Consider the following 27459-nt stretch of genomic DNA (forward strand, 5'->3'; position numbering starts at 1 on the left):
TAAGGGCAAGAGGCCAGTGGAAAGGTTTGGTTCAGCAGGACAAAGGCTGCCACCCTAAAGAAGTCAAAGGATTAGGCAGAGCTCTCCAAACGGGGGCGGATTTAACAGGCTTCACATGCCATGACATCCAGGGTCAGCACATTTAGCCTGGCTCAATGCTGCAATTCCTTCTCTGCTGGTCTCCTAACCCACAGGGCGCTTCCCCACTGCTGCTTCACCTGGATCGGTGCTCTGGAATAAAGGCTGGACCGGGCTTCCTTCGTCACATGCGCCCAAGTGAGCAGCGATGGTAAGAGAACTGAAATTGCCCAGAAGCCCCACACCCTGGGTGTCTCCCTAATGTAACACTGTGGGAAGCCCCCTCAGCAACTGCACAGAGAGGCCCTAGTCCCATCCCTGATCCTACACAGTAACCTCACACTGACTATATTAGCGTGGTAGCTGCGAAAACCTTGCACTCCCTGCAGGGGGAATTGGAGGAAGGCAATGCCCGTCCAGCCGACACTGCCACGATGATGAACTGTAAGGCCAAGTGAGCCAGCCAGTGAAGGGACAAGAGATTCACTCACCTCAGGACCCCCAGAGGATGGGCACAGAGGAAGTTGTAGTAGCAGATATCCTGGTTCCCAGTTACATTCACCACCTGCAGAGCAACGGGAGAGGTGTTAGCTTGCACAAACTGCACTTCACCCCGGCTCAGAGGAAGAGGGCAAAGTGAACCATATCAGCATAGAATTAGCACTTGACAGTGCCATCCAACCACCACTGGATGCAGCCCAGCCCAGGGTTGTGCCCAGAAAACTGCCTGTCACAATCCACCCACAGGTAACACACATGGCATGGATGGATGGATGGAACGTCCCGAAAGACTGCATTCAAGGCACATACAATGAACACTTTGGCCTGGCTCTTGAAAACCTCTCTTGGCCCACGGATGTGTGTCTGGGTTTTGGGTTTTTTTTTTTAAGAAACACAGATAAATTTTAAAGAGCCAGGGCTGTAACGCCGGAATATCTGCACCTGACCACAGGAAAAAGCTGCCTAAAAGTTTCCATCCCTCATTAACCCAGCTTCAGCTGCCAGCCCATGTGTCAGGCAGGGCTTCAGGGGCCATCTGCTCAGTCCATCTCCAGTCAAGAGCATTTGCTTTACTTTGTTGTTTTTAGTTTGCCTGCTTTATGTGCGTTGGCCCACGTAGTGGAGAGACCGGTACAGCTGTACTGAGAATCAGACAATAGGGCCTCAAAGATAAGGGTTCTGTTTTGGTCAGGACAGTCCCTTTTTAAGCCCTGCCCTGGCAGTCCCAGTTTCTTAGGCAAAATTGGGCATTTGTCCCATTTGTTCCTGCCAGTGCCCCATTTTGTGCAAAAAGGGCAGTGCAGAGCAATGTCTGGAGGTGGGAGTGGCCATCACCCAAACTCTGCCTCTCCTGAGCAGGGCTGGGAAGGCAGGCAGGGCTCTGGTGAGAAGTGATGCCGACACCAGCCCCAGGCTTGTGCAGGGGGCAGGCAGGGTTTGGACAAGCATGGATGCCAGCCCCAGCCTCACGAGGAGTGGGCAGGGACAGGCAGGGCTCAAGCGAGTGACTTGAGCCAGCCCTGCCGGGATGCGGGAGTTGGGAAGGACTGCCTCAGGCCAGACTCACACATTGTCCCACCCTCCCTTAGGAAATATTGTCCTCCTAAAAATATCCTTGGGAGAGGACAAGAACTGGGTAGCCCTGGCACCGGATCAGGGGGCTAGTCAGCCCCCGGAGCGAGGCTCGCATGTGCACGAGAGATGGCATTCTCTCGGTGATTGGCCAGAGAAGCTGCCATTCGCTCCTGGAAGGCGGCAGGATGGTGACAACAAACCTGAGTGCTAGACATGCTTCTCTCACCAATTTCACAATACCACAGACAGAGAGCGCTGAGAGGAATGGGGAGAGAGCAAGACCCTTCATAATACTGGGAGGCACTCAATTGTCATGATAAGGGCTGGCTAAGGTAATACAATGCTTGATACAAACAGGATTTGGCTCATCATCGGGACCCCAGTTCCCTCAAAGCAACCAATCCACCAACCAGGGGCTCGTGCTGGCAGTGCTGGAAGACTTGCTGAGTTCACCACATGCAGTGCTGACACACGAGCATGGCATTTCAGGTGCCTGGCCAGGAGGTGGATGTTCTGCTCAGACTCACAGTGGATTTGAACTGGCTGGATGCAGGAAGCACCGGGGGGGGCTCATAAATGATGTTGTTAGGAAAATTCACTCCCCCTCCCCCAAACAGGGCTTGGCTCTAGGGCTAAGTGCATTGCCGAACCTCAGCGCGCCATCGGGGAAGAACAGCAGAGGGCCAGGCCCCCGGGAGCACTCACCTTTTGGTAGGTGATGACTAGCTGGATCACAGGCAGCGCGTAGAACACAGCGATTGTGATGATGTTCCTACAAAAAGGGGGAGAAGTACATCAGTTACCTGGAGCAACACAGCCTCCTCCCACATGCACCAGAACAGGCTGGGCTCTGCATCTGTGTCTTCCATGCAGTCCCCCCTGCTTTTCCCCATCTCTTTCCCTTTCAGGGCCACCTAGTGTTTGTTGGGGAGAGCACTGGGAGTCATAACTCCTGGGTTCTTTCCCCAGATCTATCCCTGGCTTACTGGGTACCCTGCATGTGACCCCATGTGTAATGATACACAGACCTGCAACCTCCCAGAGGGACATGACTCCACGTGGAAGACAAACTCAGACAAATGGAGCAACAGGGAGTAGCTCTTCAGAGCCACAGCAAAACAGTAATGCTGCCCTAGGGGTGGAGAGTTCAGGAGGATGTGCACCTGAAGCGTGAACGTGCACCACAATTCAGGAATACAGATGGCCACAAGCCCTTGCGTTCATTCCTAAATGCCCGTGCGCACCACACACTTCAAATGGGGATATACACATCATGGTGGTCAGGATGACAGCTGGAAGCTTAGAGAGGAGCCTAAAAAGTGTTTATGTGCTTCTAAGTGTACCCCCAAATGAGGACACTGGGAACTCAAATGTGGGCCCTTAAATTGAAATCTGGGCCCAGGCTTAGGGACTGAAACTATCCATCTCTCCTCTACTTACCAGAAATAGATTTTGTACTTCTTGCTGACAATTCTCCGATCCTTCCTGGACAAGTCTGACAGGTAGAGGAACATCTGCAATGTAAACACAGAGGGAAGACAGAAGGAGAATTCATGAAGGAGAAGGAAACCTTTAGAAAGCCTGAATGCATTCTGAAGATCCAAGTGGATGGGTAAAACTTGTTATTTCCCCTGTGAGGAACCCTTGGGATTCCCTGAGGAAGCAAGCCCAGGACAGCCCCAAACAAAAGCTCAGAGGTTCTCTCTGGAAATAAGATGACAAAACAAAACAAACTTTAAAAATTGTTCTGAGTAGAATTACTTTCCACGCCATTCAAACCACGTTCCCTCTTGCAGATCATGGGTTAACTCATCCCTGCTGTAACCACAGATGTACTCTAAGAGCTGCCCCAAGGAATCATTTGACCAATCATAAGGACTGGGGACAAGAAGAGATGTTACTTAAGTTCCTGATACAAGCTGTCGGTCACTTGGCTCCTTGTCTTCTCTGTATCCTCTATTGGCCTCCCTATCCTTACAGGCACGACCCAACCAACGTCTCAATGTCCACCATCAGCCACCTGCTTTCTTCTACCACTTCAACCCCTTCATTTGTTTTCCACCCTTTTAGGTTGCACCACCCTCCACCAAAGCAGCATCTCTCCAGTTTCCTAAATGAGGCTGTTCACTGTAGCCTGCACTAGCGCTTGTTTTCAATCAGTGCTCTGGGGAAACGTTCTGGGTATCGGAGGATTATTAGATACAGTAAGTCACGTGAAGGCCATTCATCTGCCCTTGAAGAAACAGAGTCAAAGAGAGAGACGGCAATGAGCACGGATGGCTGGACCCATAGAGCGGATGCCCACATGCAACGCTTAGCACAAGGACGCAGCACCAGCCAGACCTTAGTGCGAATGACATTCTTGTCACTTTCAATTTCAGGCATGGTGTCAAAATCGCTCTCCTCCTCCACCGAGCTGTCCGTGTCAGAACCGTGGGGGGGCCCACGCTCGGGGGATGACAACTGCCGGCCGCCACTGGAGCTGGACTCGTCTGCAAATGAGGAAGGAAGGGTTCTTGTTAAAGGGTAAATCCTTCTGTACACAGAAACAAGGGCGTGTTCTCCATGCCAGGAGCAGGTTGCTGCCATACCTGGGAATGCCCACAAAATTCTGGTCTAGGCTACAGGACACTTCCTAGCATTTTCCTGCTCACTCACTTTCTTTTCCATAACATTTGCTACTTCTAACCTGCGAGATGGGGAATCAGAGCCATACTAGCCAGTAAAGGCTGTGGCATGCTGTTCAGAGCCAGCAGTGGCCTCTGAGAACTGCCTTGCAGATAGTTTGCGTGTCAAGCTGTCCTAAAATAAGTTTAAAAACAAAAAAGAGAAAAGAAAATGAAATCTAACAAAGGGAGAGTCAGCCCCCAGCCCCGGCATGCTTCCTGAAGCAGATGGGAACATGGCTGGTCCCATGACCAGTATCACCCGCTGGGGGGGGCCAGTTGAACCCCCCTGCACCTTGTGTTGTGTTTGCCCAGGTTGCGTGCCAGCTGTTTGCCGACATAGGCTCAGAGCAGCCATGTGGACCAAGCATCAAGATTGTGGCGGTTGAAGAGGCAAGAGAGAACGGGGTCAGGGTTTGCTAACTTGCTTGAGAATCTTAAGGGGCCCTTCTAAATTGCCCTGACATTCTTAAAGGACAGAAAGATAAGACTTCCTGCTCAAGCAGGAGTTCTTTTGACATGGATCTGGAGTTACATCTGGGTCAGAATAGATCCCAGAAGAAAGCCCTGACTCTACTCCACTTCTCAAACCCTCATGTTATTCCCTGCACCAGATAAGCACCTGCTTCTGCCTTTCTTTCCCAGCAGATACACCACATCTGCTGGCTGGAATCCGAGTACCAGCATCCTTAGTCCAAGGCTGAGCCAGGATAGCAGTCACACTAAACACGCAGAGCAGGAATTAAAAATTCCACACCGCTGAGCAAAAACAGAGCCACTCTCTTCCCCAACCTCAGTTCAAAGCCCTTGGGCTTTGAGGCCCCTTGGCCTGATCTATGCCAACATGCAGGAGACCCAGGCCCCTGTGTCTTGGTCCTGGAGGTGCAGAGCCTGAATAATCTTAGATAGCAGCGTGGCATTTCATTAGCACTCACCCCTCCAGGGCAACATGGACAGACTCAGCAGGAAGGGACTCATAGCCCAGCTCCTTGCAGGAGTTGCCTCAAGCTATAGATTCCCTTCCTTCAGCCCACTCATTGCTCTGTGTCCCTCCCCATCCCCACAAGCAGTGGGGTTATGTGGGCCCAGTCTCAGAATCAGCAGGTGGCCCGTGGGGCAGAGGCTCCTCTGTAGACAGTCTTGGGGCCATGCAGGGGTCCTCTAGCATACTGGCTCCTTCCCCCAGAAGCAGCTGCCCATGCAGCCCAGGTGCCAGGCTCTCAGGTTCCGGAGCGTTCCGTACCGATAGCTCCATAGCTGCTTCCCTCGGGAGTGCCAGTTGCGATGGGATGCGAGGAAGCCACCGTCCCAGATCCTGCGATGGATACAAACAAATGAAGAGCCCCTGAACCTGCCCCACCTCCCTGTACTACTTAATGTAAAAGCACACACCTCCTTCCCTGCCCACAGGACACACCACAAACCAGAGGTCTCTCCGCCGCAGAGAATCCATTAGGAACCACAAGCCAATGCCCATCATTCTGGTCACCTCCACATCAGAAGTTCGGCAAAGCCTAGGCCCCTTCCCTGTCCCCTCCATGCTCCAGTATTGCCAACTCTTGCAATTCTGTCATGAGTCTATTATAGCTGAAGTGTTCAAGGACTGTCATGAATTTCTGCCTCCAGTCTCAGTTTTCCTCTCACCCAAAATGGCAGCTAATTTCCATGACGATCACTGGAAGAGCTACAGGTGCCCTTAGACCTCCATGTTCTTTTAGGTGAAAGCAAGGCTGCTCCCAGCAAAGATGGCAACCATCTCCCATTGCTAACACTGGGATGGCTTCCTAAGACAGAATCCAGCCACTCACACTGAGCTGAGGCAGGAAGAGCTGTCCCTCAGAAAACAGCCTCATCTGACTTCCCTCTCCAGCAAGGGAAGGGAGGGATGACCCAAGACTGCCAATGTAGCTAGCAAGGGGCAGAGGAAACAACTTAAAGAAAATCCATGAGGCTCTAAATCAGAAAGGAACAGTGACAAGTACAAGCCAAGACTGAGAGCTTCCCCCTTCCCCACTCATCTAATTTGCATAATGTGTAGAGGGTAAAGCTTTATGCAGATGAAATGACCTAATGAAGCCACATGTGGGCAGCAGCACAAATTTACGCTCACCAGTCACGCTGAATGGGTCAGTCACACCCATTCTTTGGCCAATCAGTGCGCAAAGCAAGGTGCATAGATTTTATCCTAATGCAGAGTCACCAGTATGTCTCCAAATACCATCACTAGATTTAAAGGCACATGACCGGTCTTCACACTGATAGGAGTGGCAAGAGATACTCCTCCTGTTCCAAACAGTCTAGCTTCTGGAGGTCGTCTTGAAAACCAAGCCAGGTTTTCTACCATAATATATGAGGGCCTGAAACATGTCCTATAGTTTAAGTCCAGAAGGGAGCATGACCACCAGATGATATAGTGTGATCTTCTGTGTGCCACAGGCCACTAACACCACCCAGCTCCCACCCTCTAAACCCAACACCTGAAGTGAGACTGCAGTACTTTCAGGGGGACTAGACTACAACGGGCCACATGGTGTACATGTGACAGGGTGCATAGGCACAAGAAACCTGTCAGCTCAAGGATACTTGACTGGCATAAGTTATTATAACATGATCGCTTTAGTGGTAAAGAAGCAGGCTGGCCACAGTATTTGTCCCAGGCAGGTATGATCCTGCCCAGGATATGCCTAGTCCCTGCCTCTGGGGGCTGCTCCCCTGCCCATTCCTGATCTGCTGCTGAGCAAGATGCCATCCTTTCTCCACAGACAGGAACAGTTTGCCAGCATTGCTTTTTGAGCAGACATCTTTTGTGGTTCCTGCGTGAAGAAGCATCTTTCTTGCCCTCCCTCTTATCTGGGGCCTTAAGACAGAGGCACTTTCTACTCCAGCCCCTCCTCAGTCATACAGGCTCACGACTCTCTAGGTTAGCCTGTGCTTTGAGCTTCCCACTTTCCATGTCTAGTTTATGGTAATTGATACTGTACAGGCAGTCCCCAGGTTACGTACAAGATAGGGACTGTAGGTTTGTTCTTAAAAGTTGAATCTGTATGTAAGTCGGAACTGGCGTCCAGATTCAGCCGCAGCTGAAACTGACCGCCAGTTCTGACTTACATACAGATTCAACTTAAGAACCCCAAGCATCCCCAAGTCAGCTGCTGCTGAAACTGATCAGCGGCTGATTCCAGGAAGCCTGGGGCAGAGCAACTCTGCCTCGGGCTTCCTGTAGTCAGCACTGGTCAGTTTCAGCAGCGGCTGACTTGGGGACGCCTGGGTCAGAGCAGCTGGGGTGCTGCTGGGTTGCTCCAGTAGCACCGTTCCTTGCTCCTTGGCGCTACTGGACCAACCCAGCAGCACCCCAGCTGCTCTGCCCCAGGCGTCCTGATTCAGCCACTGCTGAAACTGACCAGCAGCGGCTGAATCAGGACCTGGGGCAGAGCAGCTGGGGTGCTGCCGGGTTGGTCCAGTAGTGCCCAGAGCAGCGCTGCAGGACCAATCGGCAGCGCCCCAGCTGCTCTGCCCCAGGGTCCACAACAAAAGCCTGATTTGCTGGGGGGGGGGCACACTAGCTGCGCCCTCCCCCCCCCCCCCAGCAGACCAGGGACACGGGGAGAAGAGCCGCAGCGGCAGCAGGGTGCCGCGCCTCTGAGGCTTTGCTCTGGCAAAGCCTCAGAAGCACGGGAACCCGCCGCTGCTGCGGCTTCAGTCCCGGTGCCCCTGGTCTGCTGGGGACCGTCTCCAGCAGACCAGGGGCACCGGGAGCAGCTTACGAATGGGGCTCTCTCACCCCGGAGCTCGCAGGCAGCAATCCGCCACCTCGACCTCCAGGGCGAGAAAGCCCCATTCGTAAGTGCGGATCCGACGTAAGTCGGATCTGCGTAAGTCGGGGACTGCCTGTATATATAAGGCAGCGAGTCTTTGTGAAAGTTGGACGGGGTGGGGCTCCACCAGGTGTCGAGAGACAGCGCCAATGACCATCTCAGCTGTAAATTCACTCACCCATTTCAGCCCCACTTCCTGGGGCAGAGGTGAGTCAGTGAAGCTGGCGATGCCAGTTTGCTTGGTGGCTAAGTGTTTGCTTTGCTGGGTGGGGTGCACTTTGTGACAGGATAGAGCAACTGGTTCCTCCAGCTCTCCTTTCCTGCAACAACGTGTGAGAGGGAGGAGGGGAAGGGAGGGACTGGAGGAGACAGACCAGCTCAGAAGGAAGGCACTGCAGAGCAAAAGGGAACAAGGACACAGACGGGACAGCAGGATAGGCAAGAGATGGGAAGGAAAGAGGAGAGACAGGAGACAAGCAGTGTGGACAGGGATACATGGCATTCTCAGGAGGGGGAGAGAGGAGTGAGGTGTAATCTGGGGAGCAGGGCTACAGAGAAGAATGGGAAATTCCACAGGGCAGGGGCAATTTGAGAGCAGGCCAGAGGGTGCCGGGGATTCTGAGTGACAGGGACCCCGAGGGCAGGGCATTCCAGAAAGGTGGGGGGGGGGGTACCAGAATCCTTACTGTTTATGAACAGTGTAAACTTTCACAGTGCTGTGCAGACACACACTAATGACACAATGGGACCCAGATGAGGAAATGCAGAGGGATGAAGCGAGTCAGTGGGTAGCCAGGCTAAGACCTTAAGAACTCCAGCCTCCCACTCTTGCATTTGTTCCTCCAGGCTATGCTGCAGAGGAAAGCATGGGCTGGAGGCGGGGGAGAAGGAAGAGAAGAGATGCAGAAATGGAGTGTGAGGGGGTTGAACAAGGGCAGAGGCATAGCGGTAGGAGATAGGCAGGTAGTGCAGGGCATCTGAAGTGAGAGTAATGGGGGAAGGGCAGGTCATCCAGAGTGGAGGAGGAAACCTATGGATGAGAGAACAGACAGGCCGTTCCCAGAATAGGAGAGTGGGAGAGCAGCAAGTGGCTGAGTGAGGCTAAGGTCATGTCTGATCCCAGTCTTTTATCCAGAAGCCTCTCTCTCTCCCTGGAAGCCCAGTCTCAAAGGGTATGTCTACACTACCCCGCTAGTTCGAACTAGCGGGGTAATGTAGGCATACCGCACTTGCAAATGAAGCCCGGGATTTGAATTTCCCGGGCTTCATTTGCATAAGCCGGCCGGCGCCATTTTTAAATGCTGGCTTGTTCGAACCCCGTGCCGCGCGGCTACACGCAGCACGGGCTAGATAGTTCGAACTAGCAAGCCATTCCGCACTATCTAGCCCGTGCCGCATGTAGCCACGCGGCACGGGGTTCGAAAAAGCCGGCATTTAAAAATGGCGCCGGCCGGCTTATGCAAATGAAGCCCGGGAAATTCAAATCCCAGGCTTCATTTGCAAGTGCGGTATGCCTACATTACCACCCTAGTTCAAACTAGGGTGGTAGTGTAGACATACCCAAAGTGCCTCCTTTGGGTTAAAGTCAGTGGTTCTCAACTCGTTTCAGTCCACGGACCACCAGGCCAATCAAAAAATTTTCGCGGACCACCTCCAGCACATGTAGCACAGGACAAATGACAGAGCAACTGCTCAGCACGATGGCAGCAGCTACACTGTCGCTCAGAGACTCAGACGGAAGTTACTGGCAACACAACGTGGTTGCATCCTAGGTGACGCTATGAATGATGCGCTGTGTGCTTGTGAACACAGCATAAAACAGCCTAATGGCGGCACCTGTTCACACCGTGAGACTTTGGACAATGTTCCTGTGGACCACCGAAAAAGTCACCATGGACCACCAATTGAGAACCACAGGGTTAAGAGCAGCTTCTGTAGCTCAGGGCCTGCTGGATGTGTCTGGAGCAGCATTTATCTTTCCCTCTCCTGTATGGAGGTGGTTGTGCACCAGCTGCTGTCAGCTACACCAAGTAGCTGCCTGCCCTGGAACAGCTAATCACTCTCCAGCAATCTGGCTCCAGCACAGGAAGCATAAGGAAATGTTACCCTAGATTTCACCTTCTGGCAAGACACCCCTTCACCCTGCTGAAGTTCTGACTTCTTATGCTCAATAAGAGTCCTTCTGCAATCATCTTGATGTCCTCTCCCAGGCCCTGGGCAGGCTCCATTCTGCCTCCCTGAATTTCACCTGGATATGGGCACTTTCATTCTCGACTCCTGGTTCTCCTGAGCTCCCCCCGTACTGTGTTCTACCATATTGCAGCAAAAGGTACCCCCTGCTGCAGAAATGTGCTCTAGAGCCTGAGTTTTCATATAGGACATTGTATTGCCTAGCTGTGAAGAGGAAATCTTCCAAAAAGGACCAGAGTTTAAGCAATGCAGCATGCAATCAGCCATCAGTCTGAACTGTTATTTTGGAGAAGCGAATTGCCCCCGTTCATCTAAACTGACTAAATCAACTGGAATCCCTAATAATGCCAATTTACATTACATTGTTTTCTATTTCATTGTACTGTAAAAGCTGCCTTGCAGGACTACGCTTAGCCAGTGGTAAATATTAGAGTAGGGGAAAATGGAGCAGCTAGTCGCTGGGGTGCGACATTAAGTATTCAAGCTCCTCCCGTTGTCAAAAGGTAAATCATTTCCACCACTCGGACGGGAGGAGAGAGAGAAGAGATGCATTCTTTCCCTCATGCCCTCAAGCTTCAACTTCCTCCCAGGTACTAAGCAACCAGACATTGTCTCCCTTACCTCTCCAGGAACCAGAAACTGCCTCCTACACTAGAGTGACCAGATGTGACAGGGCATCTGCCCCGCCCTGACCCTTGGAGGGTTAAAACCCAGCCCTGAGTGAGGGCTGGAATGGTGGAGCCAGCAGCTGAGGCAGAGGCAGCCAATTAGGACCCAACAGGGGCTGTATCAATAAAAGCTCCTGGAGAGGCAGAGACAGACTCACTCTTGCTCTAGCTATTGAGCAGGAGGGACCTGACTGCTAGGGAATCTAGAGGCTTCCTGACTTACAGCAAGGCTGGGGAAAGGCAGGCAGAGCTGGGGAAGCTCTGGCTAGGGAAGCTCCCAGGTTGCAGGGAGGCAATTAGAATAGGCAAAGGCAGCAGGTCCACACCCGCTTGCCAATGTTGAGTGGCCATTTCTGACTGCAGTTTGCCCCGAGGCAAGGGCTAGATGGAGACTGGTAGTGGGTCATTGAAGCGAGGTGGGTGTAGAGGGTTAGGGGTTCCCTGAGCAGGAGGACCCTAGAGTGTGGGGGCACTGCAGCAGGGCAGTACCCAGAGGAGAGGGCACCACAGTCTAAGAGGGATGTGGGTCCTAACACAAGGTGGTGGAGAATAAAAGATAACAGCAGGTGTGACACCAGCTGAAAGGGGGCGCTCCAGGGCTGAAGAGCTGTTTCCCTGAGGGTACATCTACACAGCAGGGCAAAAGTCGAATTAAGCTACGCAACTTGAGTTAGGTCAGTTGCAAAGCTGAAGTCAAAATAAGCTTAATTTGGCTTTTGGCTCGGTCTACACAGCAGAAAGAACACTCTTCCTTCTTACTCCTCATAAAATGAGGGTTACAGGAGTTGGAGTAAGAAGTCCTCCAACTCAACAGGATTTCAAAATGAAGGCCGGCAGTGTAGACACGCACTATGTTACTTCAGAATAATGTCAGTTATTCCAAAATAACGCTGCTGTGTAGGCACAGCCTGAGTGACGAGCAGGAGGCACTGTGGTGGTGAGTCGCACCGTGTTATACCAGAACTCCCAATATTAGGGATTTTGTCTTAAATACACACTGATAGCCCCCCCCCCAAAATAAGTGCCCCAATATATTACACTGATCAACCTATTCTAGACTAGGGATGTTAAAAGTTAAGCGGTGGGGGCTAGAGCCCCAGGCACAACCACCCCTTTCATAAGTTAACTGGTTAAACATCACATTTAACTGGTTAACCAATTAAATGGGATTTTACATCCCTACCCCTAAACCCGCCTGCCAAAGCTGCCATCTTCCCCTAACAACCTCTCTGATGCAATGATGCTTTTACAGCATAAACATTTGGAGCATGTTGAAATGTGAGTGTCATGTAAAATAAACTAAAGATAGTATCAAAGTAAACACCCAGAAGTGATGCTGTGCTAACTGGATTAGTCATTTGCTCCTTGAACTGTATAAACCCTGCCTTTTATAAAACATTTGGCCCAAAGCTTCAATTGGGCAGGACACCTTTCAATCCAAAAGGAACAGTCCTGTGGCTAGCGTGAGCAACTAAATACACTTCCTTAGAAAGAAACAGGTGACTCAGCTGGGGAGTTAAGAACATTGATTTTGTGCATTTTCATCCTCACCCTCTAAATCTGTAAAACATAACTCAGAGCTCCCACCAGCTCTAGCTTACTTGGAACCCTGTTTAAAATGGATATTGTATAGCCCCGTCTGTGGCAGACAAGGGCCCGCCTCACAACACCAGCATGAACAGCACTGAGTGCACCACCGCTCCTCCAGCATCAGTCTTGAGGACCGAATGGCCTGTGTTCCCCTAGAACTGGTTCCTACAGAGCAGATTATCTAGAGAACTATGGAACTCCAGCATTAAAATGCACAATTTACAAAAAATCCTGGGCTGTAGTAGACAAGGAGGTTTGGAAGAGACTGAAGGGAGCTGTTTTGCATGTGCAGGGACCAGAGCACCACAGTATTCTCTACCCCTTGACATTGTTGCATAAATTTGAAAGATTTACCATCATCTGGACTGTATCTCTCAGTGGATGCCTTCCTCTGAATCCTGGGAAGGGGGGGAAAAAAGCAGAGACAAAACTTCTGAAAATGCAACAGATCAGTCACTATGCCAGTCTTGGCAGAATCATCTCAAAATGCAATGCTTTAGCAAACACATATCAACTTTTCAGCTGCCTGACTCACTGCAGGGCGAGGCCTGCCAGTCAAGGCAGAAGCTGCCAGTGGCATAGCCTGAAAGTCAGCCTTGTCCCACTGCTTCACTCACCTGACGTAGTGCACAAAGGCGACGATCAGCGAGACCAGGTAGAAGGAGAGGAAGCTCAGGAGACTGAAGAGCATGGCTTTCACGTAGTCAGACTCTGGAAGGAAGAGGAACAGGAGGAGGGTCAGCTTAGAGGAAAAAAATATTCCCCTCACAGCGAGCAGCTCTGCCCTGCTCACTACAGCGCCTCCTGCGGGAACAGACTGCGACTGAAATAGCTCTCCCACTGCCAGTGCCCCACTCTCCATGGATTCCTGACATTGCAAGTACCACCCTCCCCTCCTAGTCAGCACTTCCTCCCTGCCGGAAAAGGCTGGCGCTGGAATAATTAAGAACAATCCCTCAGCTGACACCATTATACTATTCCTTGCCGTGCCTTCTGCTCAGACTGAATTAGGTGGGAGCTCCCACAGATGGAGTGCCCTTGTACTATTCCTTAATACACCTCCTGGTAGGAGAAACCAAGAGTGGTGCACCTCGGAGCTCCCTAGCAATTCTGGATGGTTCCTCAGGGCGACATTAACCTTTAATGGAAGGTACAATGGTCACTTGTAGGCTCTTTGTTCGTTGTAGGTTCCAGGTGTGGTTGCCCTTTCCTGTAAGAAAAAAGGTGCCCTAGATGAGAAAACACATTATTTAACGCTGCTGGGACCAGTTCACCTGAGAAGTAACCCAGACCCAGCACCGTTCTCAGATGCAGGCATTTCCGTTTTCATGAGGTAAAAATCCTGGCACCGCCATAATAATGAACAGCCATGTTGCCCCTTGCAATGAAGCCATATGGGAAGGTGTCTCAACTCTTGCTCTATCCACCACCTACAATTTTATGCTGGAAAATTCTGTGACACTGCTGAGGTTCAGTTGGCTACGCCTGAAGTGTATTTCATCACCACCATTCTGCCTCGTAATCTATGGGAGTTTGCCCCCACTCTGCAATTGGTCTGCATCTACTAAGCTGTGGAATGCACCAGGAGACCAACATCCAGAGAAAAGCCATCAGGGGAGCTTCCATGTTAAAGATCTCTCACCACAAGACTTGCCCTGTATCTTTAGGCAAACATCTCCTGGCTCCCTCCAGAACTGTTATACAGAATGCCGTGTGCACGTCTGTGGCAGTGATAGGTGTAAAATGCTGCACAATGGACAGAGCTCTGCAAACCATAAAATACTGCAAGGAGTCACACACAAGGGTCCAAACACTTGCTCCAGGTGGAGAAAATCCTGGCTACCCGAGCAGCCCGTTGGTTACATCACACTTCTCCCACGGTAATGAATTTTCACACTACTTTGAGGATAAGGGACAGTAATCCTCCAGTTCTGGGCCCAGCCATCAGTCTCCATGGAGACAAACACGTCTCTGCTTGAGTTTTCACCTGTGCCACCAACTCAAGTGCTAGTTCCCTAGGTACCCTGGTGCTGGGGACTTATGTCTCTTATGACTGGTGAAGCTGCAGAAGTGCTAATACCAATTTCCTAAGAGGAATTTTATTAGAAACCTAAGCGGCTCTTAGATGGGTTGGGAGCAGCTGCAGCCAAGAGCATGTTCTCCCACCACTGCAGGTCACAGTGGCCTACAGACCTGTCCCACAGTACTAGACTGTTGTAGCACAGTCTTCATCTGGCAACTTTCTAGAAGACCATTCTGAATGTGAAGCAAGTGCAGATTTTCAGTGTGTCTTGATGAGGGAGCATTATCTCAGTGCTACATAATGTAACCGGGCAGGTTGCTTTCTGGCTGGTCCACCAGAGTCTGCCATTACTAATCTGCCAGGCACACTACAAAGCTTATGGGTTTCTATTGTTTTTTTGTCAGACATTTGCAGCAGAGATGGGATGTTGGGTGCATGGAATTGGAGGCTTGATGCAGAAGTTATTGTCATTATGGTTGCTGGGCTTTATGCCCATCTGATAGGTGCCCTGTGAATCTGAAATACTGCACTGGGCTTAGGGTTACAGACAGGAGCTAAGAAAATGTATATTAGAAAATGAACATAAACCTTGTTCAGACTAAAATGGGGAAGGTGCAACTTATTTTAAATACATCTCCCCCACTGGGTCTGTCCTCGCTCCCAACAGCCAGTCTGCGACACACCCACCCAGAGCGTTCGTGGGCTCTCCAACAAATGGTCATCTTGTAATTTCACCTCCATCGAACACCTCCGGGCTGTGTCTACACTGAGCCACTTATTCCGGAAAATCAGCCACTTTTCCGGAATAAGCTGCGAGCTGTCTACACTGGCCCTTGAATTTCTGGAATAGCAACGATGCTCTACTGTACAAAATCAGCCGCTAGACCGGAAAAACTATTCTGCTCCCGCTCGGGCATAAGTCCTTATTCAGGAACACTGTTCCGGAAAAGGGCCAGTGTAGACAGCCCAGTAGTCTTTTCTGGAAAAAAGCCCCGATCGCAAAAATGGCGATCGGGGCTCTTTTCCAGAAAAGGGCGTCTACATTGGCCACAGACGCTTTTCTGGAAAAAGGGCTTTTCCGGAAAAGCAGCCTGCCAATGTAGACGCTCCTTTTCCGGAAAAACTGAAAACAGAATAGTATTCCGTTTTAAGCATTTCTGGAAATTCATGCCAGTGTAGACACAGTCCCTGGCTACGTCTACACTGGCCCCTTTTCCGGAAGGGGCATGTAAATTTCACTAGTCGTCGTAGGGAAATCCGCGGGGGATTTAAATATCCCCCGCGGCATTTAAATAAAAATGTCCGCCGCTTTTTTCCGGCTTTTTTAAAAGCCGGAAAAGAGCGTCTAGACTGGCCCCGATCCTCCGGAAAAAGTGCCCTTTTCCGGAGGCTCTTATTCTTACTTTGAAGTAGGAATAAGATCCTCCGGAAAAGGGCACTTTTTCCGGAGGATCGGGGCCAGTCTAGACGCTCTTTTCCGGCTTTTTTAAAAGCCGGAAAAAAGCGGCGGACATTTTTATTTAAATGCCGCGGGGGATATTTAAATCCCCCGCGGATTTCCCTACGACGACTAGTGAAATTTACATGCCCCTTCCGGAAAAGGGGCCAGTGTAGACGTAGCCCCTGTGTCTCCACTGTCCTGCTCCCACAACTTCCTCATCAGCTCTCCTGCATCTTGTCAAACCTACGGCTCTCACCTCTACTTCCTCCTCTCCCTCCCCACTCTGATGCCTGAGGACTTCTATTTTGACAGACAGAGCCCTTCCAACCACTTAGTCTCCTGGCCCTCGTTTGTTCTTTGATCCTAGGCTAACTGGTCCTCTGCCCAACAAGTCCTCTCCCTGCATCATGCCTTCGCTAGGTTCCCCATGAGATTTCTCAGTCACTAAAATAGCCTCTCTCCAGCACCTCCTTGAGCACTGCAAGCCCCTCTCCACTCTTGCACCACCCCTCGCTCACAAGCGGGGCCTGCTTCTTCTCTTCATGTTCCTGTGCCATTGAATGCCTCTGGAAAAGGACTGTGTGGACTACCTCCTCAAGCAAGGAAGATGGCCGTACTGGAGGGGGAGAAGATGAAGCTGTAATCAGCCCCACTTGAGTACCAAGCTGACATTTACTCTTGGATGGCTCACTCGTTCAGAACACGGCAGTCCCCTCTCTCTTGCTCACAGACTTAACTTTCCACTTCCCCTCCCCCCAAAACTCTGCACAATCCCACCATGGCCTAGATCTCATCTCTTTTTGTATTAGCCTCAGGCCCTTGCCGCTCCAGGGTTTGGAGGCCAACGTCATTGGTATTCATTTCCTCCTCTGCTCCCATCTCTGTGCCTTTTTCCATACTCCCTCTAGGCATGGAGCTGCCTCATTCCTGTACTGCCAGTCACTGTCCTCTCACCTTTCCAATTCCCTTAAAAGCCCACATATTCATTATTGGGAAAAAGCAAGACTTTCATGTTGCCTGCCTGCTTTCCTAGTGCATTGTTTCCTCCACTTTTCCCTTCTCCTCAGGTGTTGCCATTCTAGAAAGCATGGTCTAGGAGGGAAGACTGAGAGAATTGGGTTTGTTTAGTCTGGAAAAGAGAAGACTGAGAGGAGATGTGGTATCAGCCTTCAGGTACCTAAAACACTGTTACAAGGAGGGAGGAAAATGGTTCTCCTTGGCCTCTGAGGATAGGACAAGAAACAACAGGCTTAAATTGCAGCAAGGGAGGTTTAGGTTGGAAATTAAGAAAAACTTCCTAACTGTCAGGGTGGCTAAACACTGGAATAAATTGTTAGGGATGTTGGAGATTTTTAAGAGCAGGTTAGATAACATCTGTCAGGGATGGTTTAGATGGTGCTGGGTCCTGCCATGAGTGCCGGGGACCGGACTTGATGACCTCTCAATATTCTTTCCAGTTATATGATTCTGTGATTCCACAAGAGAGTGTCATAACATAAGGGCTGTGTCTACACTGCACCCCTTTTCCGGAAAAGGGATGCAGATTAGACACATCGGAATAGCAAACTCCGCGGGGGATTTAAATATCCCCCGCGGCATTTGTATTTACATGGCTGCCGCTTTTTTCCAGCTTGGGGATAAGCCGGAGAAAAGCGGCAGTCTAGACGTGATTCTCCGGAAAATAAGCCCTTTTCCGGAGGATCTCTTATTCCTACTTTAAGAGATCCTCCAGAAAAGGGCTTATTTTCCGGAGAATCACGTCTAGACTGCCGCTTTTCTCCGGCTTATCCCCAAGCCGGAAAAAAGCGGCAGCCATGTAAATGCAAATGCCGCGGGGGATATTTAAATCCCCCGCGGATTTTGCTATTCCGATGTGTCTAATCTGCATCCCTTTTCCGGAAAAGAGGTGCAGTGTAGACACAGCCAAGGTGTTCACCCTTCCCCACTTCATGGTGCAGTGTGCCACTCCCCTAATTCATCTTACCTGTGATAGAGGCAGGCACAGAGCCTCCACAGGCATAATCCTCTGGCTTTATGACAAATACAACAAAGAACTGTTCGCCTAGGAAGTCCTTCTTCTGCACAGAAACAAACAAGAGAGAACCTTGTGAAAAGTGAGGGGGGACAGGGTTGCAGAGCAGGAATCTCTTCTCCTGTGCAAATTAAAGGATTAAATGTAATTAGATACCTGGTCTAGAAAAGTTGCACTGATCTTACTTTAAAAAAAAAAAAAAAAAAAAAAAGTATCTTACACTAGATCGGTGGTTTTCAACCTTTGTTCATTTGCAACTCCCCCCATACCCCAAATTATGAATAAAGGTGCAGATCCCTTTGAATAGACATACTCTGCAGACCTCTAAGGAGCCGCAGACCACAGGCGGAAAACTACTGCAAACCTCTAACTAAAGGCACACTTAGGTATGAGCCTCACTTGAGTGTAAACTTCCCTTAAAACACTTTTGCTTCAGTGAAGCTCAAACCAGTGTGTGTCTACATTAGGGGGTTTGCACTGGTGTAAGCAGGTCTGTTTTACATCAACTTAGTTACTCTGGTGTAACTTCTCTTATGTACATTTCTGCATTCATTTAACACTTTGCATTTTCAAAGTCCTTCACTAGCACTCATTAGTACAAGCAGAGCCAAGATTAAAACACAAGAGCCTGGGCTTCTAGACCTGTGCTCAGATCAGTCCACATCAGCCAGTCCCAAGCAAGAAGCCACCAGAAAGCGTACATTTATATATACACCAGACATGTTCACATGGAGTACGAGAGTCACATTGGACTAAGGCCTGGTCTACACAACAGAGTTAAGCCAAATTAAAGGCAGCTTACATCAACTTAGTTATGCCACTGTAGACATTACCGCCATGCTCCCACTGATGTAAATGCCCTACCACACTGACATACCTCCTCCTCCATGAGAGGCATAGGGCTTATGTCAGCCTAGGTAGGGTGGACGCTGTCTGGATAGACACTGCTGATTATTACTCACCTTGGTTGCTGTTCTGGTCAATTTCACAGCTCTCAGTTCCACTCTGCTTCTTGCCAGGAGCGTGGCTGCTTACTGCCCCAGGCTCTCAGGTCCCTGCTAGGAGCCAGGTCTAGAGCCGAGTGTCCAGGTGGCTGCCCAATTCCCCCAGTTCCCATTGGGGAGTGGGGAGCCAGAAGGGGAAGCTGGGCTCTCAGATCCCCACACTGCCTTGCTTTAAGTCGGTGGAAGTGCTGCTGGTGGGGGCGTGCACCACTGACAGATGTTGGTTCTCATGAACACTGCCAACCACCAGAGCCGTCCCAGCCATTGGATGCTTCGGGGCTGTCATTTGGATCCCAAGCTCGGGGATACCTGCACTTCTGGGGATTTGGGGCCAGTAGCAGCATGAGCTGGTTCTGCTCTGCTCTGCCCTGGTATCCTTCAGAAGAGGAGAGGAGGGGTCAGAACTTGGGGGAAGGGGCAGAGTGGAGGCAGAGCAGGGGCAGAAAGAGGCTGGGTGGGGCCTGGAGCAGAGGAGGGGGGTTGTCCCGGGCCCCGAGCCTCCTTAGGGATGGCCTTGGCCATCCCAGTAATTAACAACATAGGTCAAACTAAGTTTGTAGTACATGGACAAGCCCCGAGTGTGCAGTTACACAAGGATGCTGGCACATCTCTGGGGTGTTACAAGGCAGGCAGTCAAATTGGCGAGTCAGGTGGGAAAATGGAAACCAGAATGATAAGCATATTTGTAAACCAAACAGGTGTCGGGAAGGAAGGACCAGCTGAGACAGGGCCGAACTAGGGTTGCAAACGTTCTACTTGCACAAAACCGAACACCCCTGCCCTGCTGCTTCTCCAAGGCCCTACCCCCGCTGCACCACTCCTGAGACCCCGCTCCTACTCACTCCTCTCTGCTGCGTCTCTCCTCCACCCAGCTGAGGCAGGGGGTTGTGGTATGGGAGAGGTTGAGAGCTCTCGGCTGGGACTTGGGTCGTAAGAGGGGACTCGCTCAGGGCGAAGGCAGGGGTTGGAGTGCAGGAGTGGGTGCAGGGCCCTGGCAGCACTTACTGCAGCTCACAGGAAGCAGCCACCAGGTCCCTGACCTGGAGCACCAGTATCCAACAAATGAATAATTAAGCAGCAAGGAGGTGGTAGGTCGGCAGAGTCACTGGAAATTAGCACCAACAAAATCAATGTCTCACCTGTACAGTGATGGCAGCTTGCTTGGTCATGGACTGGTAAACACCATTGAACTCCACATTGTGGTCCAGATCATACACAGGGCACTAAAACAGGCAAAAGGAATTTTTTTTAAAATGAAAAATCCAACTGCATTTTCAGAACCAGGAGGAGCACAAACTTGCTTCCCCCCTCCCCTCAACAGGGTTCATGTGAAGAAAACTCCCCTAAGAAAAATAAATTCCTTTGGGCCTTTGAGTTGGCTTTGTCATCTTCCCCTCCCCTCCCTACTAGGGCTTCATGAAGAGCACTGCAGGAGCCCTGACTGGAGTCAAGGGTTGCCAGCTGTCCGGTTTTGAACCGGACAGTCCGGTATTTGAGGTTTCTGTCTGGGAAACAAACTGAGAAAATGCCAGACGTAGAAATGTCCAGTATTTTCTAATTAAGTTTTATTATTATTGTGAGTATCAGCACATAGTTGTGTACTGCCTGGCTGGTAGACGCGCTCACACTGCGTAAGCGTGTCTACCAGCCAGGCAGTATGCAACCACGCAGTAGAAAGGAGGAGGGTGGGGCCTGGGCCGGGGCGGGATGGAATCCCCGGGGCCGAACTCAGCCATGCACCCTACCAGAACCGTGCGCAGGACGGGCAGCACCCTGGGATCTGCATGCGCCCAGGCCAGCCCTGCTCCCTGCCAGCCGGTTCCCCCCCGCTCCCCTCCCCCCCCCCCGATACCTCTCCGGCCAGCCCTGCTGGCCAGTCCCCCCTCCCGGCCAGTCCCACTCACTGCCAGTCGGTTCCCCCCAAGCCAGCCCTGCTCCCCCTAACCCCCTCCCAGCCAGCCCCGCTTCCCACTGGCTCCCCCATCTGAGATTAAGTGTGTCTGTTATGTTTTTTAAACCATCTGGTAACCTTACTGGAGTCCCCCAGGCAGCAACATCAGCTGCGTACAGGAGCTAGTGAAGCTGTGCTGACAACACCATGGCCAGAGCTCTGGTGGCCTCCCTCTGCAAGGTCCCAGCTTCAGCTACAGCTTGTGGCACAGCCAGGGCAATGACTCTGGGAATCTCTTAGCAGAAGGCATGGATCCGGCAGAGTGGAAAAGACATTTGCGACCTAAGCTCTACTCTCAGTCTAGGCCCAGTCCTCATGACAGACCCTCTGGCACCTTCTTTCCCCTTTTCTATACCTGCCATGGGGAGCAACAGCCACACGTTTACCCCCTTTGTCGCCTTCTCATCACGTCATTGAAAGGCCTCTCCAAAGCCAGGCTGCAGACAGATTCCACTTCATCCTCTTCTCCCAGCTAATGGCAGCTCTGCGGGTTTCTCAGCCAGCCCTCAAGGCCGCTTCCTCCACTTCTCCCTCCCCTATTCACTGCTCCCTTGCCCTGAGTGTGTCTCTCTGTCCTGCATAGCACCGGTGGCCACTACTGCTGCTTCCTGGCCTGAGTATCCACAAATTCCCCTTGTGGGAGGCAGTCATGAATGGGAGAGGACAAGAGGGTATAGACAAAAATTCAGGAAAAGGACTGAGGTGGGAGATTGTGCCAGAGAGGAAGGGCAGGAGAGGGTCAGGTGTGAGAGAGAACAAACACTGGGAGAAGATTGGGAGAGGACTGGAGAGAGAGAATGGGACGAAAGAGATGACACTGCAGGGACAAATAGGGCTGCCTCGTGACTGGGTTGGAATCTCTCACACATGGTGCCGGGGTAGGACAGCAACGCAGAGAGCCTACCCTCTAGATCAAGGGTCGGCAACCTACAGCACACGCGCCATAAGTGGCATGTGATCCGATTGTCAGTGGCACACACAGTGGAAGCTCAGCCCCGCCCCTCCTCCCCTAGAGCCCTTCCTCTTCCCTGGCAGCAGATTAGGCTGCAGTGGGAGGAGGCAGCGCTGGGGCTGAAGCTCCTTAGCGGTGCCTCCGGGGCTAGCCCAGGACTGTGTGGCCATGGCAGTTGCTCCAAAAGGGTGCAGAGCCAGGTAAGCTTTCCCCATCCTGCCCAGACCCCCCCCCCTCATCCCAATCCCCCCCATTCGCTCCTCTCCCACCACCTAGACCTTGCACCCTCAGCTTGCTCCAACACCCTCCTTTGTTCCTGCATCCTTCCTTCTGGCCAGACACCCTACTCCCACTCTGCCCCTGCACCCCCCCCCAGGCTGGCCAGACATCTACCCCCACCCAGTTCCTGTACCCTCTCTCCTGGTCACACACTGTACACTCCTTTGCTCCTGCTCCCTCCACCTGGCCAGACACCCTACTCCCAGCCTGCTCCTGCACTTTACCTCCCACCCAGACCTTGCAACCTGTCCACCTTCGGCAACCCACCTCCCTCACAGATCCTGCACGCCACCCCTATTCCACTCCATTGCACCCCTGTCTAGTACACTGAATCCCTCATTTTTGTCCCTACCCCAGAGCCTAATGGGGGGCGGTCCATAAAATCCACTGACTTCAGAACCCTAGAAAAGTAGATCTGACATATGGGAAACCCTGAACCTCAGTCCTCCCTGCCCCTTCTCCTCACCCTGTGAGGCTAGAGCATCAGAGGAGTGAGAGGTCTCAGTTGGGGGCCACATCCGTGAGGGTTGGGGGGTTTGGAAGGAGTTTTTTGCTCCTCATTTGTGTGGTCCCCAACTGATTTCTCTGTTGGTCAGTGGCCCCCAACTCAAAAAAGTTTCCCCACATAAAGAAAACATGGGAACCTTTAGTGTTGGACATAAAGTCAAATATTAATTTATTTAAAATGAAGTTTGATAAACTAACATGAGAAACAAACATGAGAAAGTTAAAACACTTAGTCTGTTTGATCATTTAAATTAAACTGTTCTCCCTAGCTGTAGCTGGTTCAGAAAATATGGTCACCATACCCAGCCTACCCTTTCCCCCTCCTCTGCCTGGCATGCAGATCCATAAATAGAAGAGAATAAGTTAAATCTTGGCACGCCACTTCTGAAAGGCTGCCAACCCCTGCTCTAGATCCTCTGCCCTTGCAGGCTGGCAACCCTCTCTCTAGACCAGAGATGGAGAAAATAAGGTCCAGGGGCTTGATGTAGCCCCTGGCTTGTCTGGATCCAGTCCCTGAGACTCAGGGCTCCCCACCCAGCATTGGGATGCCCATGCTGGCACTCCAGCCCCCTGTGGGGCTGGAGCACATAAAATCTACCAGCCTGGGCTCCATGAGGCTCTGGTGTGCAAGGGGTATGTAGGGAGGGTCTTTCTCCTTCTCAGCTGGGGACCACATCAGTGAGGATTTTTTTTTTTGCGTTTCTCATTTGTGTGTGGCCCTCGGCTGATGTTTCTGTGGGTCCGTGGCACCTGACCTAAAAAAGGTTTCCCACCCCTGCTTTAAACTTACCACAATATCCTGGACAGAGACAACGGAGCAAGGATAGACGGTTTCAGATACCACCTTGATGATGACAGAATCCACCTCTGGAGGGAACTTGTACAGAAAGTACTGCAGAAGAGACAGGATCAGTGTCCCCCTTTGTGCATCACAGTTCAGGATTCCCTCTGCCAGGATTCCGTAACATCCCCAAGAGCAGAGAACAGCCCCAGGTATTTAGGCTGAGAGGTCGGGCACGAAAGGCTTCCACAAACCAGCAACTCACTTGAGCTATGTCTAGACTGCATCCCTCTGTCCACAGAGGGATGCAGATTAGTCACATCGAAATTGTTAATGAAGCAGGGATTTAAATATCCTGTGCTTCATTAGCATAAACAGGGCCGCCGCTTTTTTCGACATGGAGCTTTATCGACAAAAAACTGCAGTCTAGATGCGGATCTGTCGAAAGTAAACGCTTTTTTGACAGATCCGTTTACTTTCGACAGATCCGCATCTAGACTGCCGCTTTTTGTCAACAAAGCTCTGTGTCGAAAAAAGCGCCGGCCCTGTTTATGCTAATGAAGCACAGGATATTTAAATCCCTGCTTCATTAGCAATTTTGATGTGCCTAATCTGCATCCCTCTGTGGACAGAGGGATGCAGTCTAGACACACGCTTGCAGTTCAAGTGTCTTACTAGGCCTTTACATGCCTCACAATGGCCTGGTGTAAAGTACAGACTGCACCACTCCCTCTATGCACAGAGTATAATCCCTGATCTCTTTATGGCACCAGAGTTGCAGCAAAACTTCTGCTCATCTTAATACTTCAGATAATGTTTAAAAGATGGGATCTTAAAATGAAGTGTTTTAAATCATGACATCAGCCTCCAGCAATTTCTATACCATCTATAATGCTATTTTATTTGGCGGGGGGAGGGGGGGAAATGGGAGAACAACTGTAAATTATAAATCGTGACTGCCTAACACTTTCCTCTGCTTATGACTTAGCTAAAATGTAACCATTCTGGAAATTTCTCAGTGATTGCTCTTTTCTCCTCAGGCTGATTTTTAATGTTTCAGTGATATTGCTTTCACCATTTCTGAGAATGTCAAGGCTACCCTAACCTCAATGTTAACAATTTTTTCTATTTCTTTGAAGAACTGTAGTGACTCCATGCTGGAATTTAAAAACCTTGTCCAAAGGATAATCCTGGAGTCACGGAAATGCCTTTCTGTCCCCAAGAAAATTCATCCAGATTTGGCCAGAGAATAAAAGCCTGGTGAAAATTGCCATTTGAACATGATCAATGCTGGGTGTTAGAGACTGGCTACTAAAATCTCCAAATATTTCAGCTGCACTGAACATGCTTTCCTGAATGGCTCCAGAGAGTACACAAGGAAAGCACCAACTGCAAGACACCCTTTCATTTTGGAGAAAGTGTGCTGGTCTATGGTACAGTGGACTATAAATTCTAATCTCAGTTCTTCCACTGATGTATGAATAATTAAATTCACTTCACAGCTCTTATAAATGAGCAAATCCTCATACGCCCATCTTTGGAGACAGGCAAGAATCAATCATTTTCCTTTCCCTGCTTCCAATTTTGAGCTCAAAACAGAACCGAACTAGAATTTTACAGTCTGCCAGTTTCCACTTTTATATCCATTTTACAGACATGAAGGGCTCATTGTAAAATGAAAATCTGTCTTTGTGACAGCTGTGACTCCTAGCAAACAGCAGTTGGGAAAAAAAAAAAAAAAATCAGCGGAACCTGTTCATTCAGATCTATGCAGAGTCCCTTTGTTCTGGCCGAAAACCACAAGAATTTGCAGGTGCCTGCCAACAGATCCTGAGAACCAGTTACATAGATATCTCACCATCATCTGGGATGAAAGACTTTACACTGAGTGTAAAAGGGGTGAAACAGCCCCCTGGTAATTCCTCAGGTACAGAATTAACACAGAAAGGTAGAGCCCTGTATCCACAGCCACAAAAATGAGCTGCGGATACTGAGATATAAAGTGGATATACACAGACTGGCAAGGCTCTATTGATAGGCAGTCTGTAAGCAACCTCCTGCAGATCCCAGTACAGGGCATATTGGGGTGATTGACGATGCACCAGGAGAGTAACTGGAGTGTCCGGTGCTGAAGCTTTCCTGCCTACAGAGATGCCCATCGGTAGCTATGCAAAGCAGCCAGGTATGCTGTAATTTGCACTTGGAGCCACACCGGCTCCCAGAGCAGGTCAGAATTAGCAAAGTGCAAAGGTGGCTTTAAACTTATTTTTTGTGCCCTCTCTCTGCTTGCACCCCATGTTTGCAGCACATCTTACAAGAGTACAGATCTGGTAGAAGATGACCTGTAAGCAAAAATAAAAGATGTGTTCTAGCTACTTATGCACCTAAATTTTAGGGCCCAATCCAGAGACACGTGGAGCATCTGCAAATCTCACTGACTTGATTTGGAGTTGTCAGCTCTTGGCACCTTCCTGTGTTCCCATTTGTTCATGCTTTTATACATGTCCATCATATCCCCTCAGTGGTCTCTATTCTAAGATGAGCTATCTCCGTTTTTTTTTCTTTTTTAAATCTTCTCATATAGAAGCTCTTCCTTACCCCCTAATAATTGTTGTTGCCTTTCTCTGTACCTTTTCCATTTCTAGTTCTATCTTTTTTGAGATGTGGTGACCAGAATTTCATGCAGTATGCAAGGTGTGAGCATCACAGATTTATATAGAAGCAGAATATTTTCTGTCTTCTCTATCTCTTAATGGCTCCCTACTTTGTTAGCTTTTCTGACTGCTGCTGCACATTAGGCAGGTGCTTCTGGAGAAGTATCCACAATGACTCCAAGATCTTCGAGCAGCAACAGCTAATTTAGACCCCATAATTTTGTATTTATGTTTAAATATTTTGCATTGACCAACATTGAATGTCATGTGTTGCCCAAGGACCCTGTTTTGTGAGAGCCCATGTAACTCTCTAAATAATAGCGAAAGGACAGATGAGGCCCAAGAGGCAGAGAAATATCACTATCTAAAACAACAACAAAAAAACCCCATAGTACCTAGTAAAAGACTTGCCAAGTAGAAAGCCCCACATAATAGTGTCTGCTAGAACACAAACCCAAGTCATCTAAATGCAAATGTGTAAGGAGCCTTCCCACTGCCACTCATGACTGAGGAGCGGACAGAATTCAAGATGCTTTGTTCTGCAAACAACAATGATCTCCAGCTGGCAGGCCACTTCAGGGATCTGTTGGCAGGCCTCTACAGATTGGATCTTAGATTAATTTGCACTAGTTCCACGAGCTGGACTGCTCCATTCAACTGCAGAGAGAAACCCTCTGAATCCCCATGGAGAAAGAGTTGTTCCAATGACCCTGTGAGAGAAAAATCTGCTTGTGCTGGAATAGGCAGCAGAGGAAAATCCCAGATAGTTGCTGGCCTGGACATTCTAGCAGTCTGGACTGAACCATGAGTCTGTACCTATCAGTGAGTCATGAATCAATCGAAATGCTACCTTCCTGGTACAACCAAGAGTAACAGCATTTGTAGAGTGCCTTGTCACACATCTGGGAAATAAGTTTTCTTAAAAAAAGCGAACCAGACCACTGAGGGAGGAGGGCACAGTTTTAATGCTGCAGCTAGGAGGGCCTGTCTGTTTTGCTGCTTCCCTATTTGCCCATCTCAAGGGGAAGAGCAGCCAATCAGGGCTGTTGTGGGAAGCAGTCAGAGTTCTTACCCATCCACCATCCACCCCCTCAAAAGCCAACTTCATTCTCACAGGAACAAGGAGGAGTCTCCCCTCCTTTCTGTGAGAAATGGGGACAGGAAGGCTCCCCTGCTGATCCTCCCTCTTTCTCCAGGTACCACACAGCTTGGGAAGTGGAAGAGGGGACCTTGCTGCAGCTCCTCCTCATCTC

General features: G+C 50.3%; 1 protein-coding gene across 3 annotated transcripts in view; it reads right to left on the bottom strand.

Moving 5' to 3' along the window:
- Positions 1-27459, bottom strand: part of SIDT1 (SID1 transmembrane family member 1) — a 77392-nt gene that overhangs the window by 21988 nt on the left and 27945 nt on the right. For all 3 annotated transcript variants that reach the window (XR_012897137.1, XM_006132924.4, XM_075905064.1), the window contains exons 5-15: positions 23562-23663; positions 20222-20305; positions 18031-18124; positions 13721-13792; positions 13200-13293; positions 12937-12980; positions 5563-5634; positions 3997-4145; positions 3094-3167; positions 2359-2425; positions 570-643 (exon numbers count right to left, since the gene is read on the bottom strand). Coding sequence is in view for 2 of the 3 variants with exons in the window: in XM_006132924.4 (XP_006132986.2) it covers positions 570-643; positions 2359-2425; positions 3094-3167; positions 3997-4145; positions 5563-5634; positions 12937-12980; positions 13200-13293; positions 13721-13792; positions 18031-18124; positions 20222-20305; positions 23562-23663 (926 nt within the window). In the remaining variant the exon portion in view is untranslated. The remainder of the gene's footprint in view (positions 1-569; positions 644-2358; positions 2426-3093; positions 3168-3996; positions 4146-5562; positions 5635-12936; positions 12981-13199; positions 13294-13720; positions 13793-18030; positions 18125-20221; positions 20306-23561; positions 23664-27459) is intronic.

The sequence above is a fragment of the Pelodiscus sinensis genome, chromosome 1 (genome assembly GCF_049634645.1).
Source record: "Pelodiscus sinensis isolate JC-2024 chromosome 1, ASM4963464v1, whole genome shotgun sequence".
In the NCBI taxonomy this organism is placed as follows: domain Eukaryota; kingdom Metazoa; phylum Chordata; order Testudines; family Trionychidae; genus Pelodiscus; species Pelodiscus sinensis.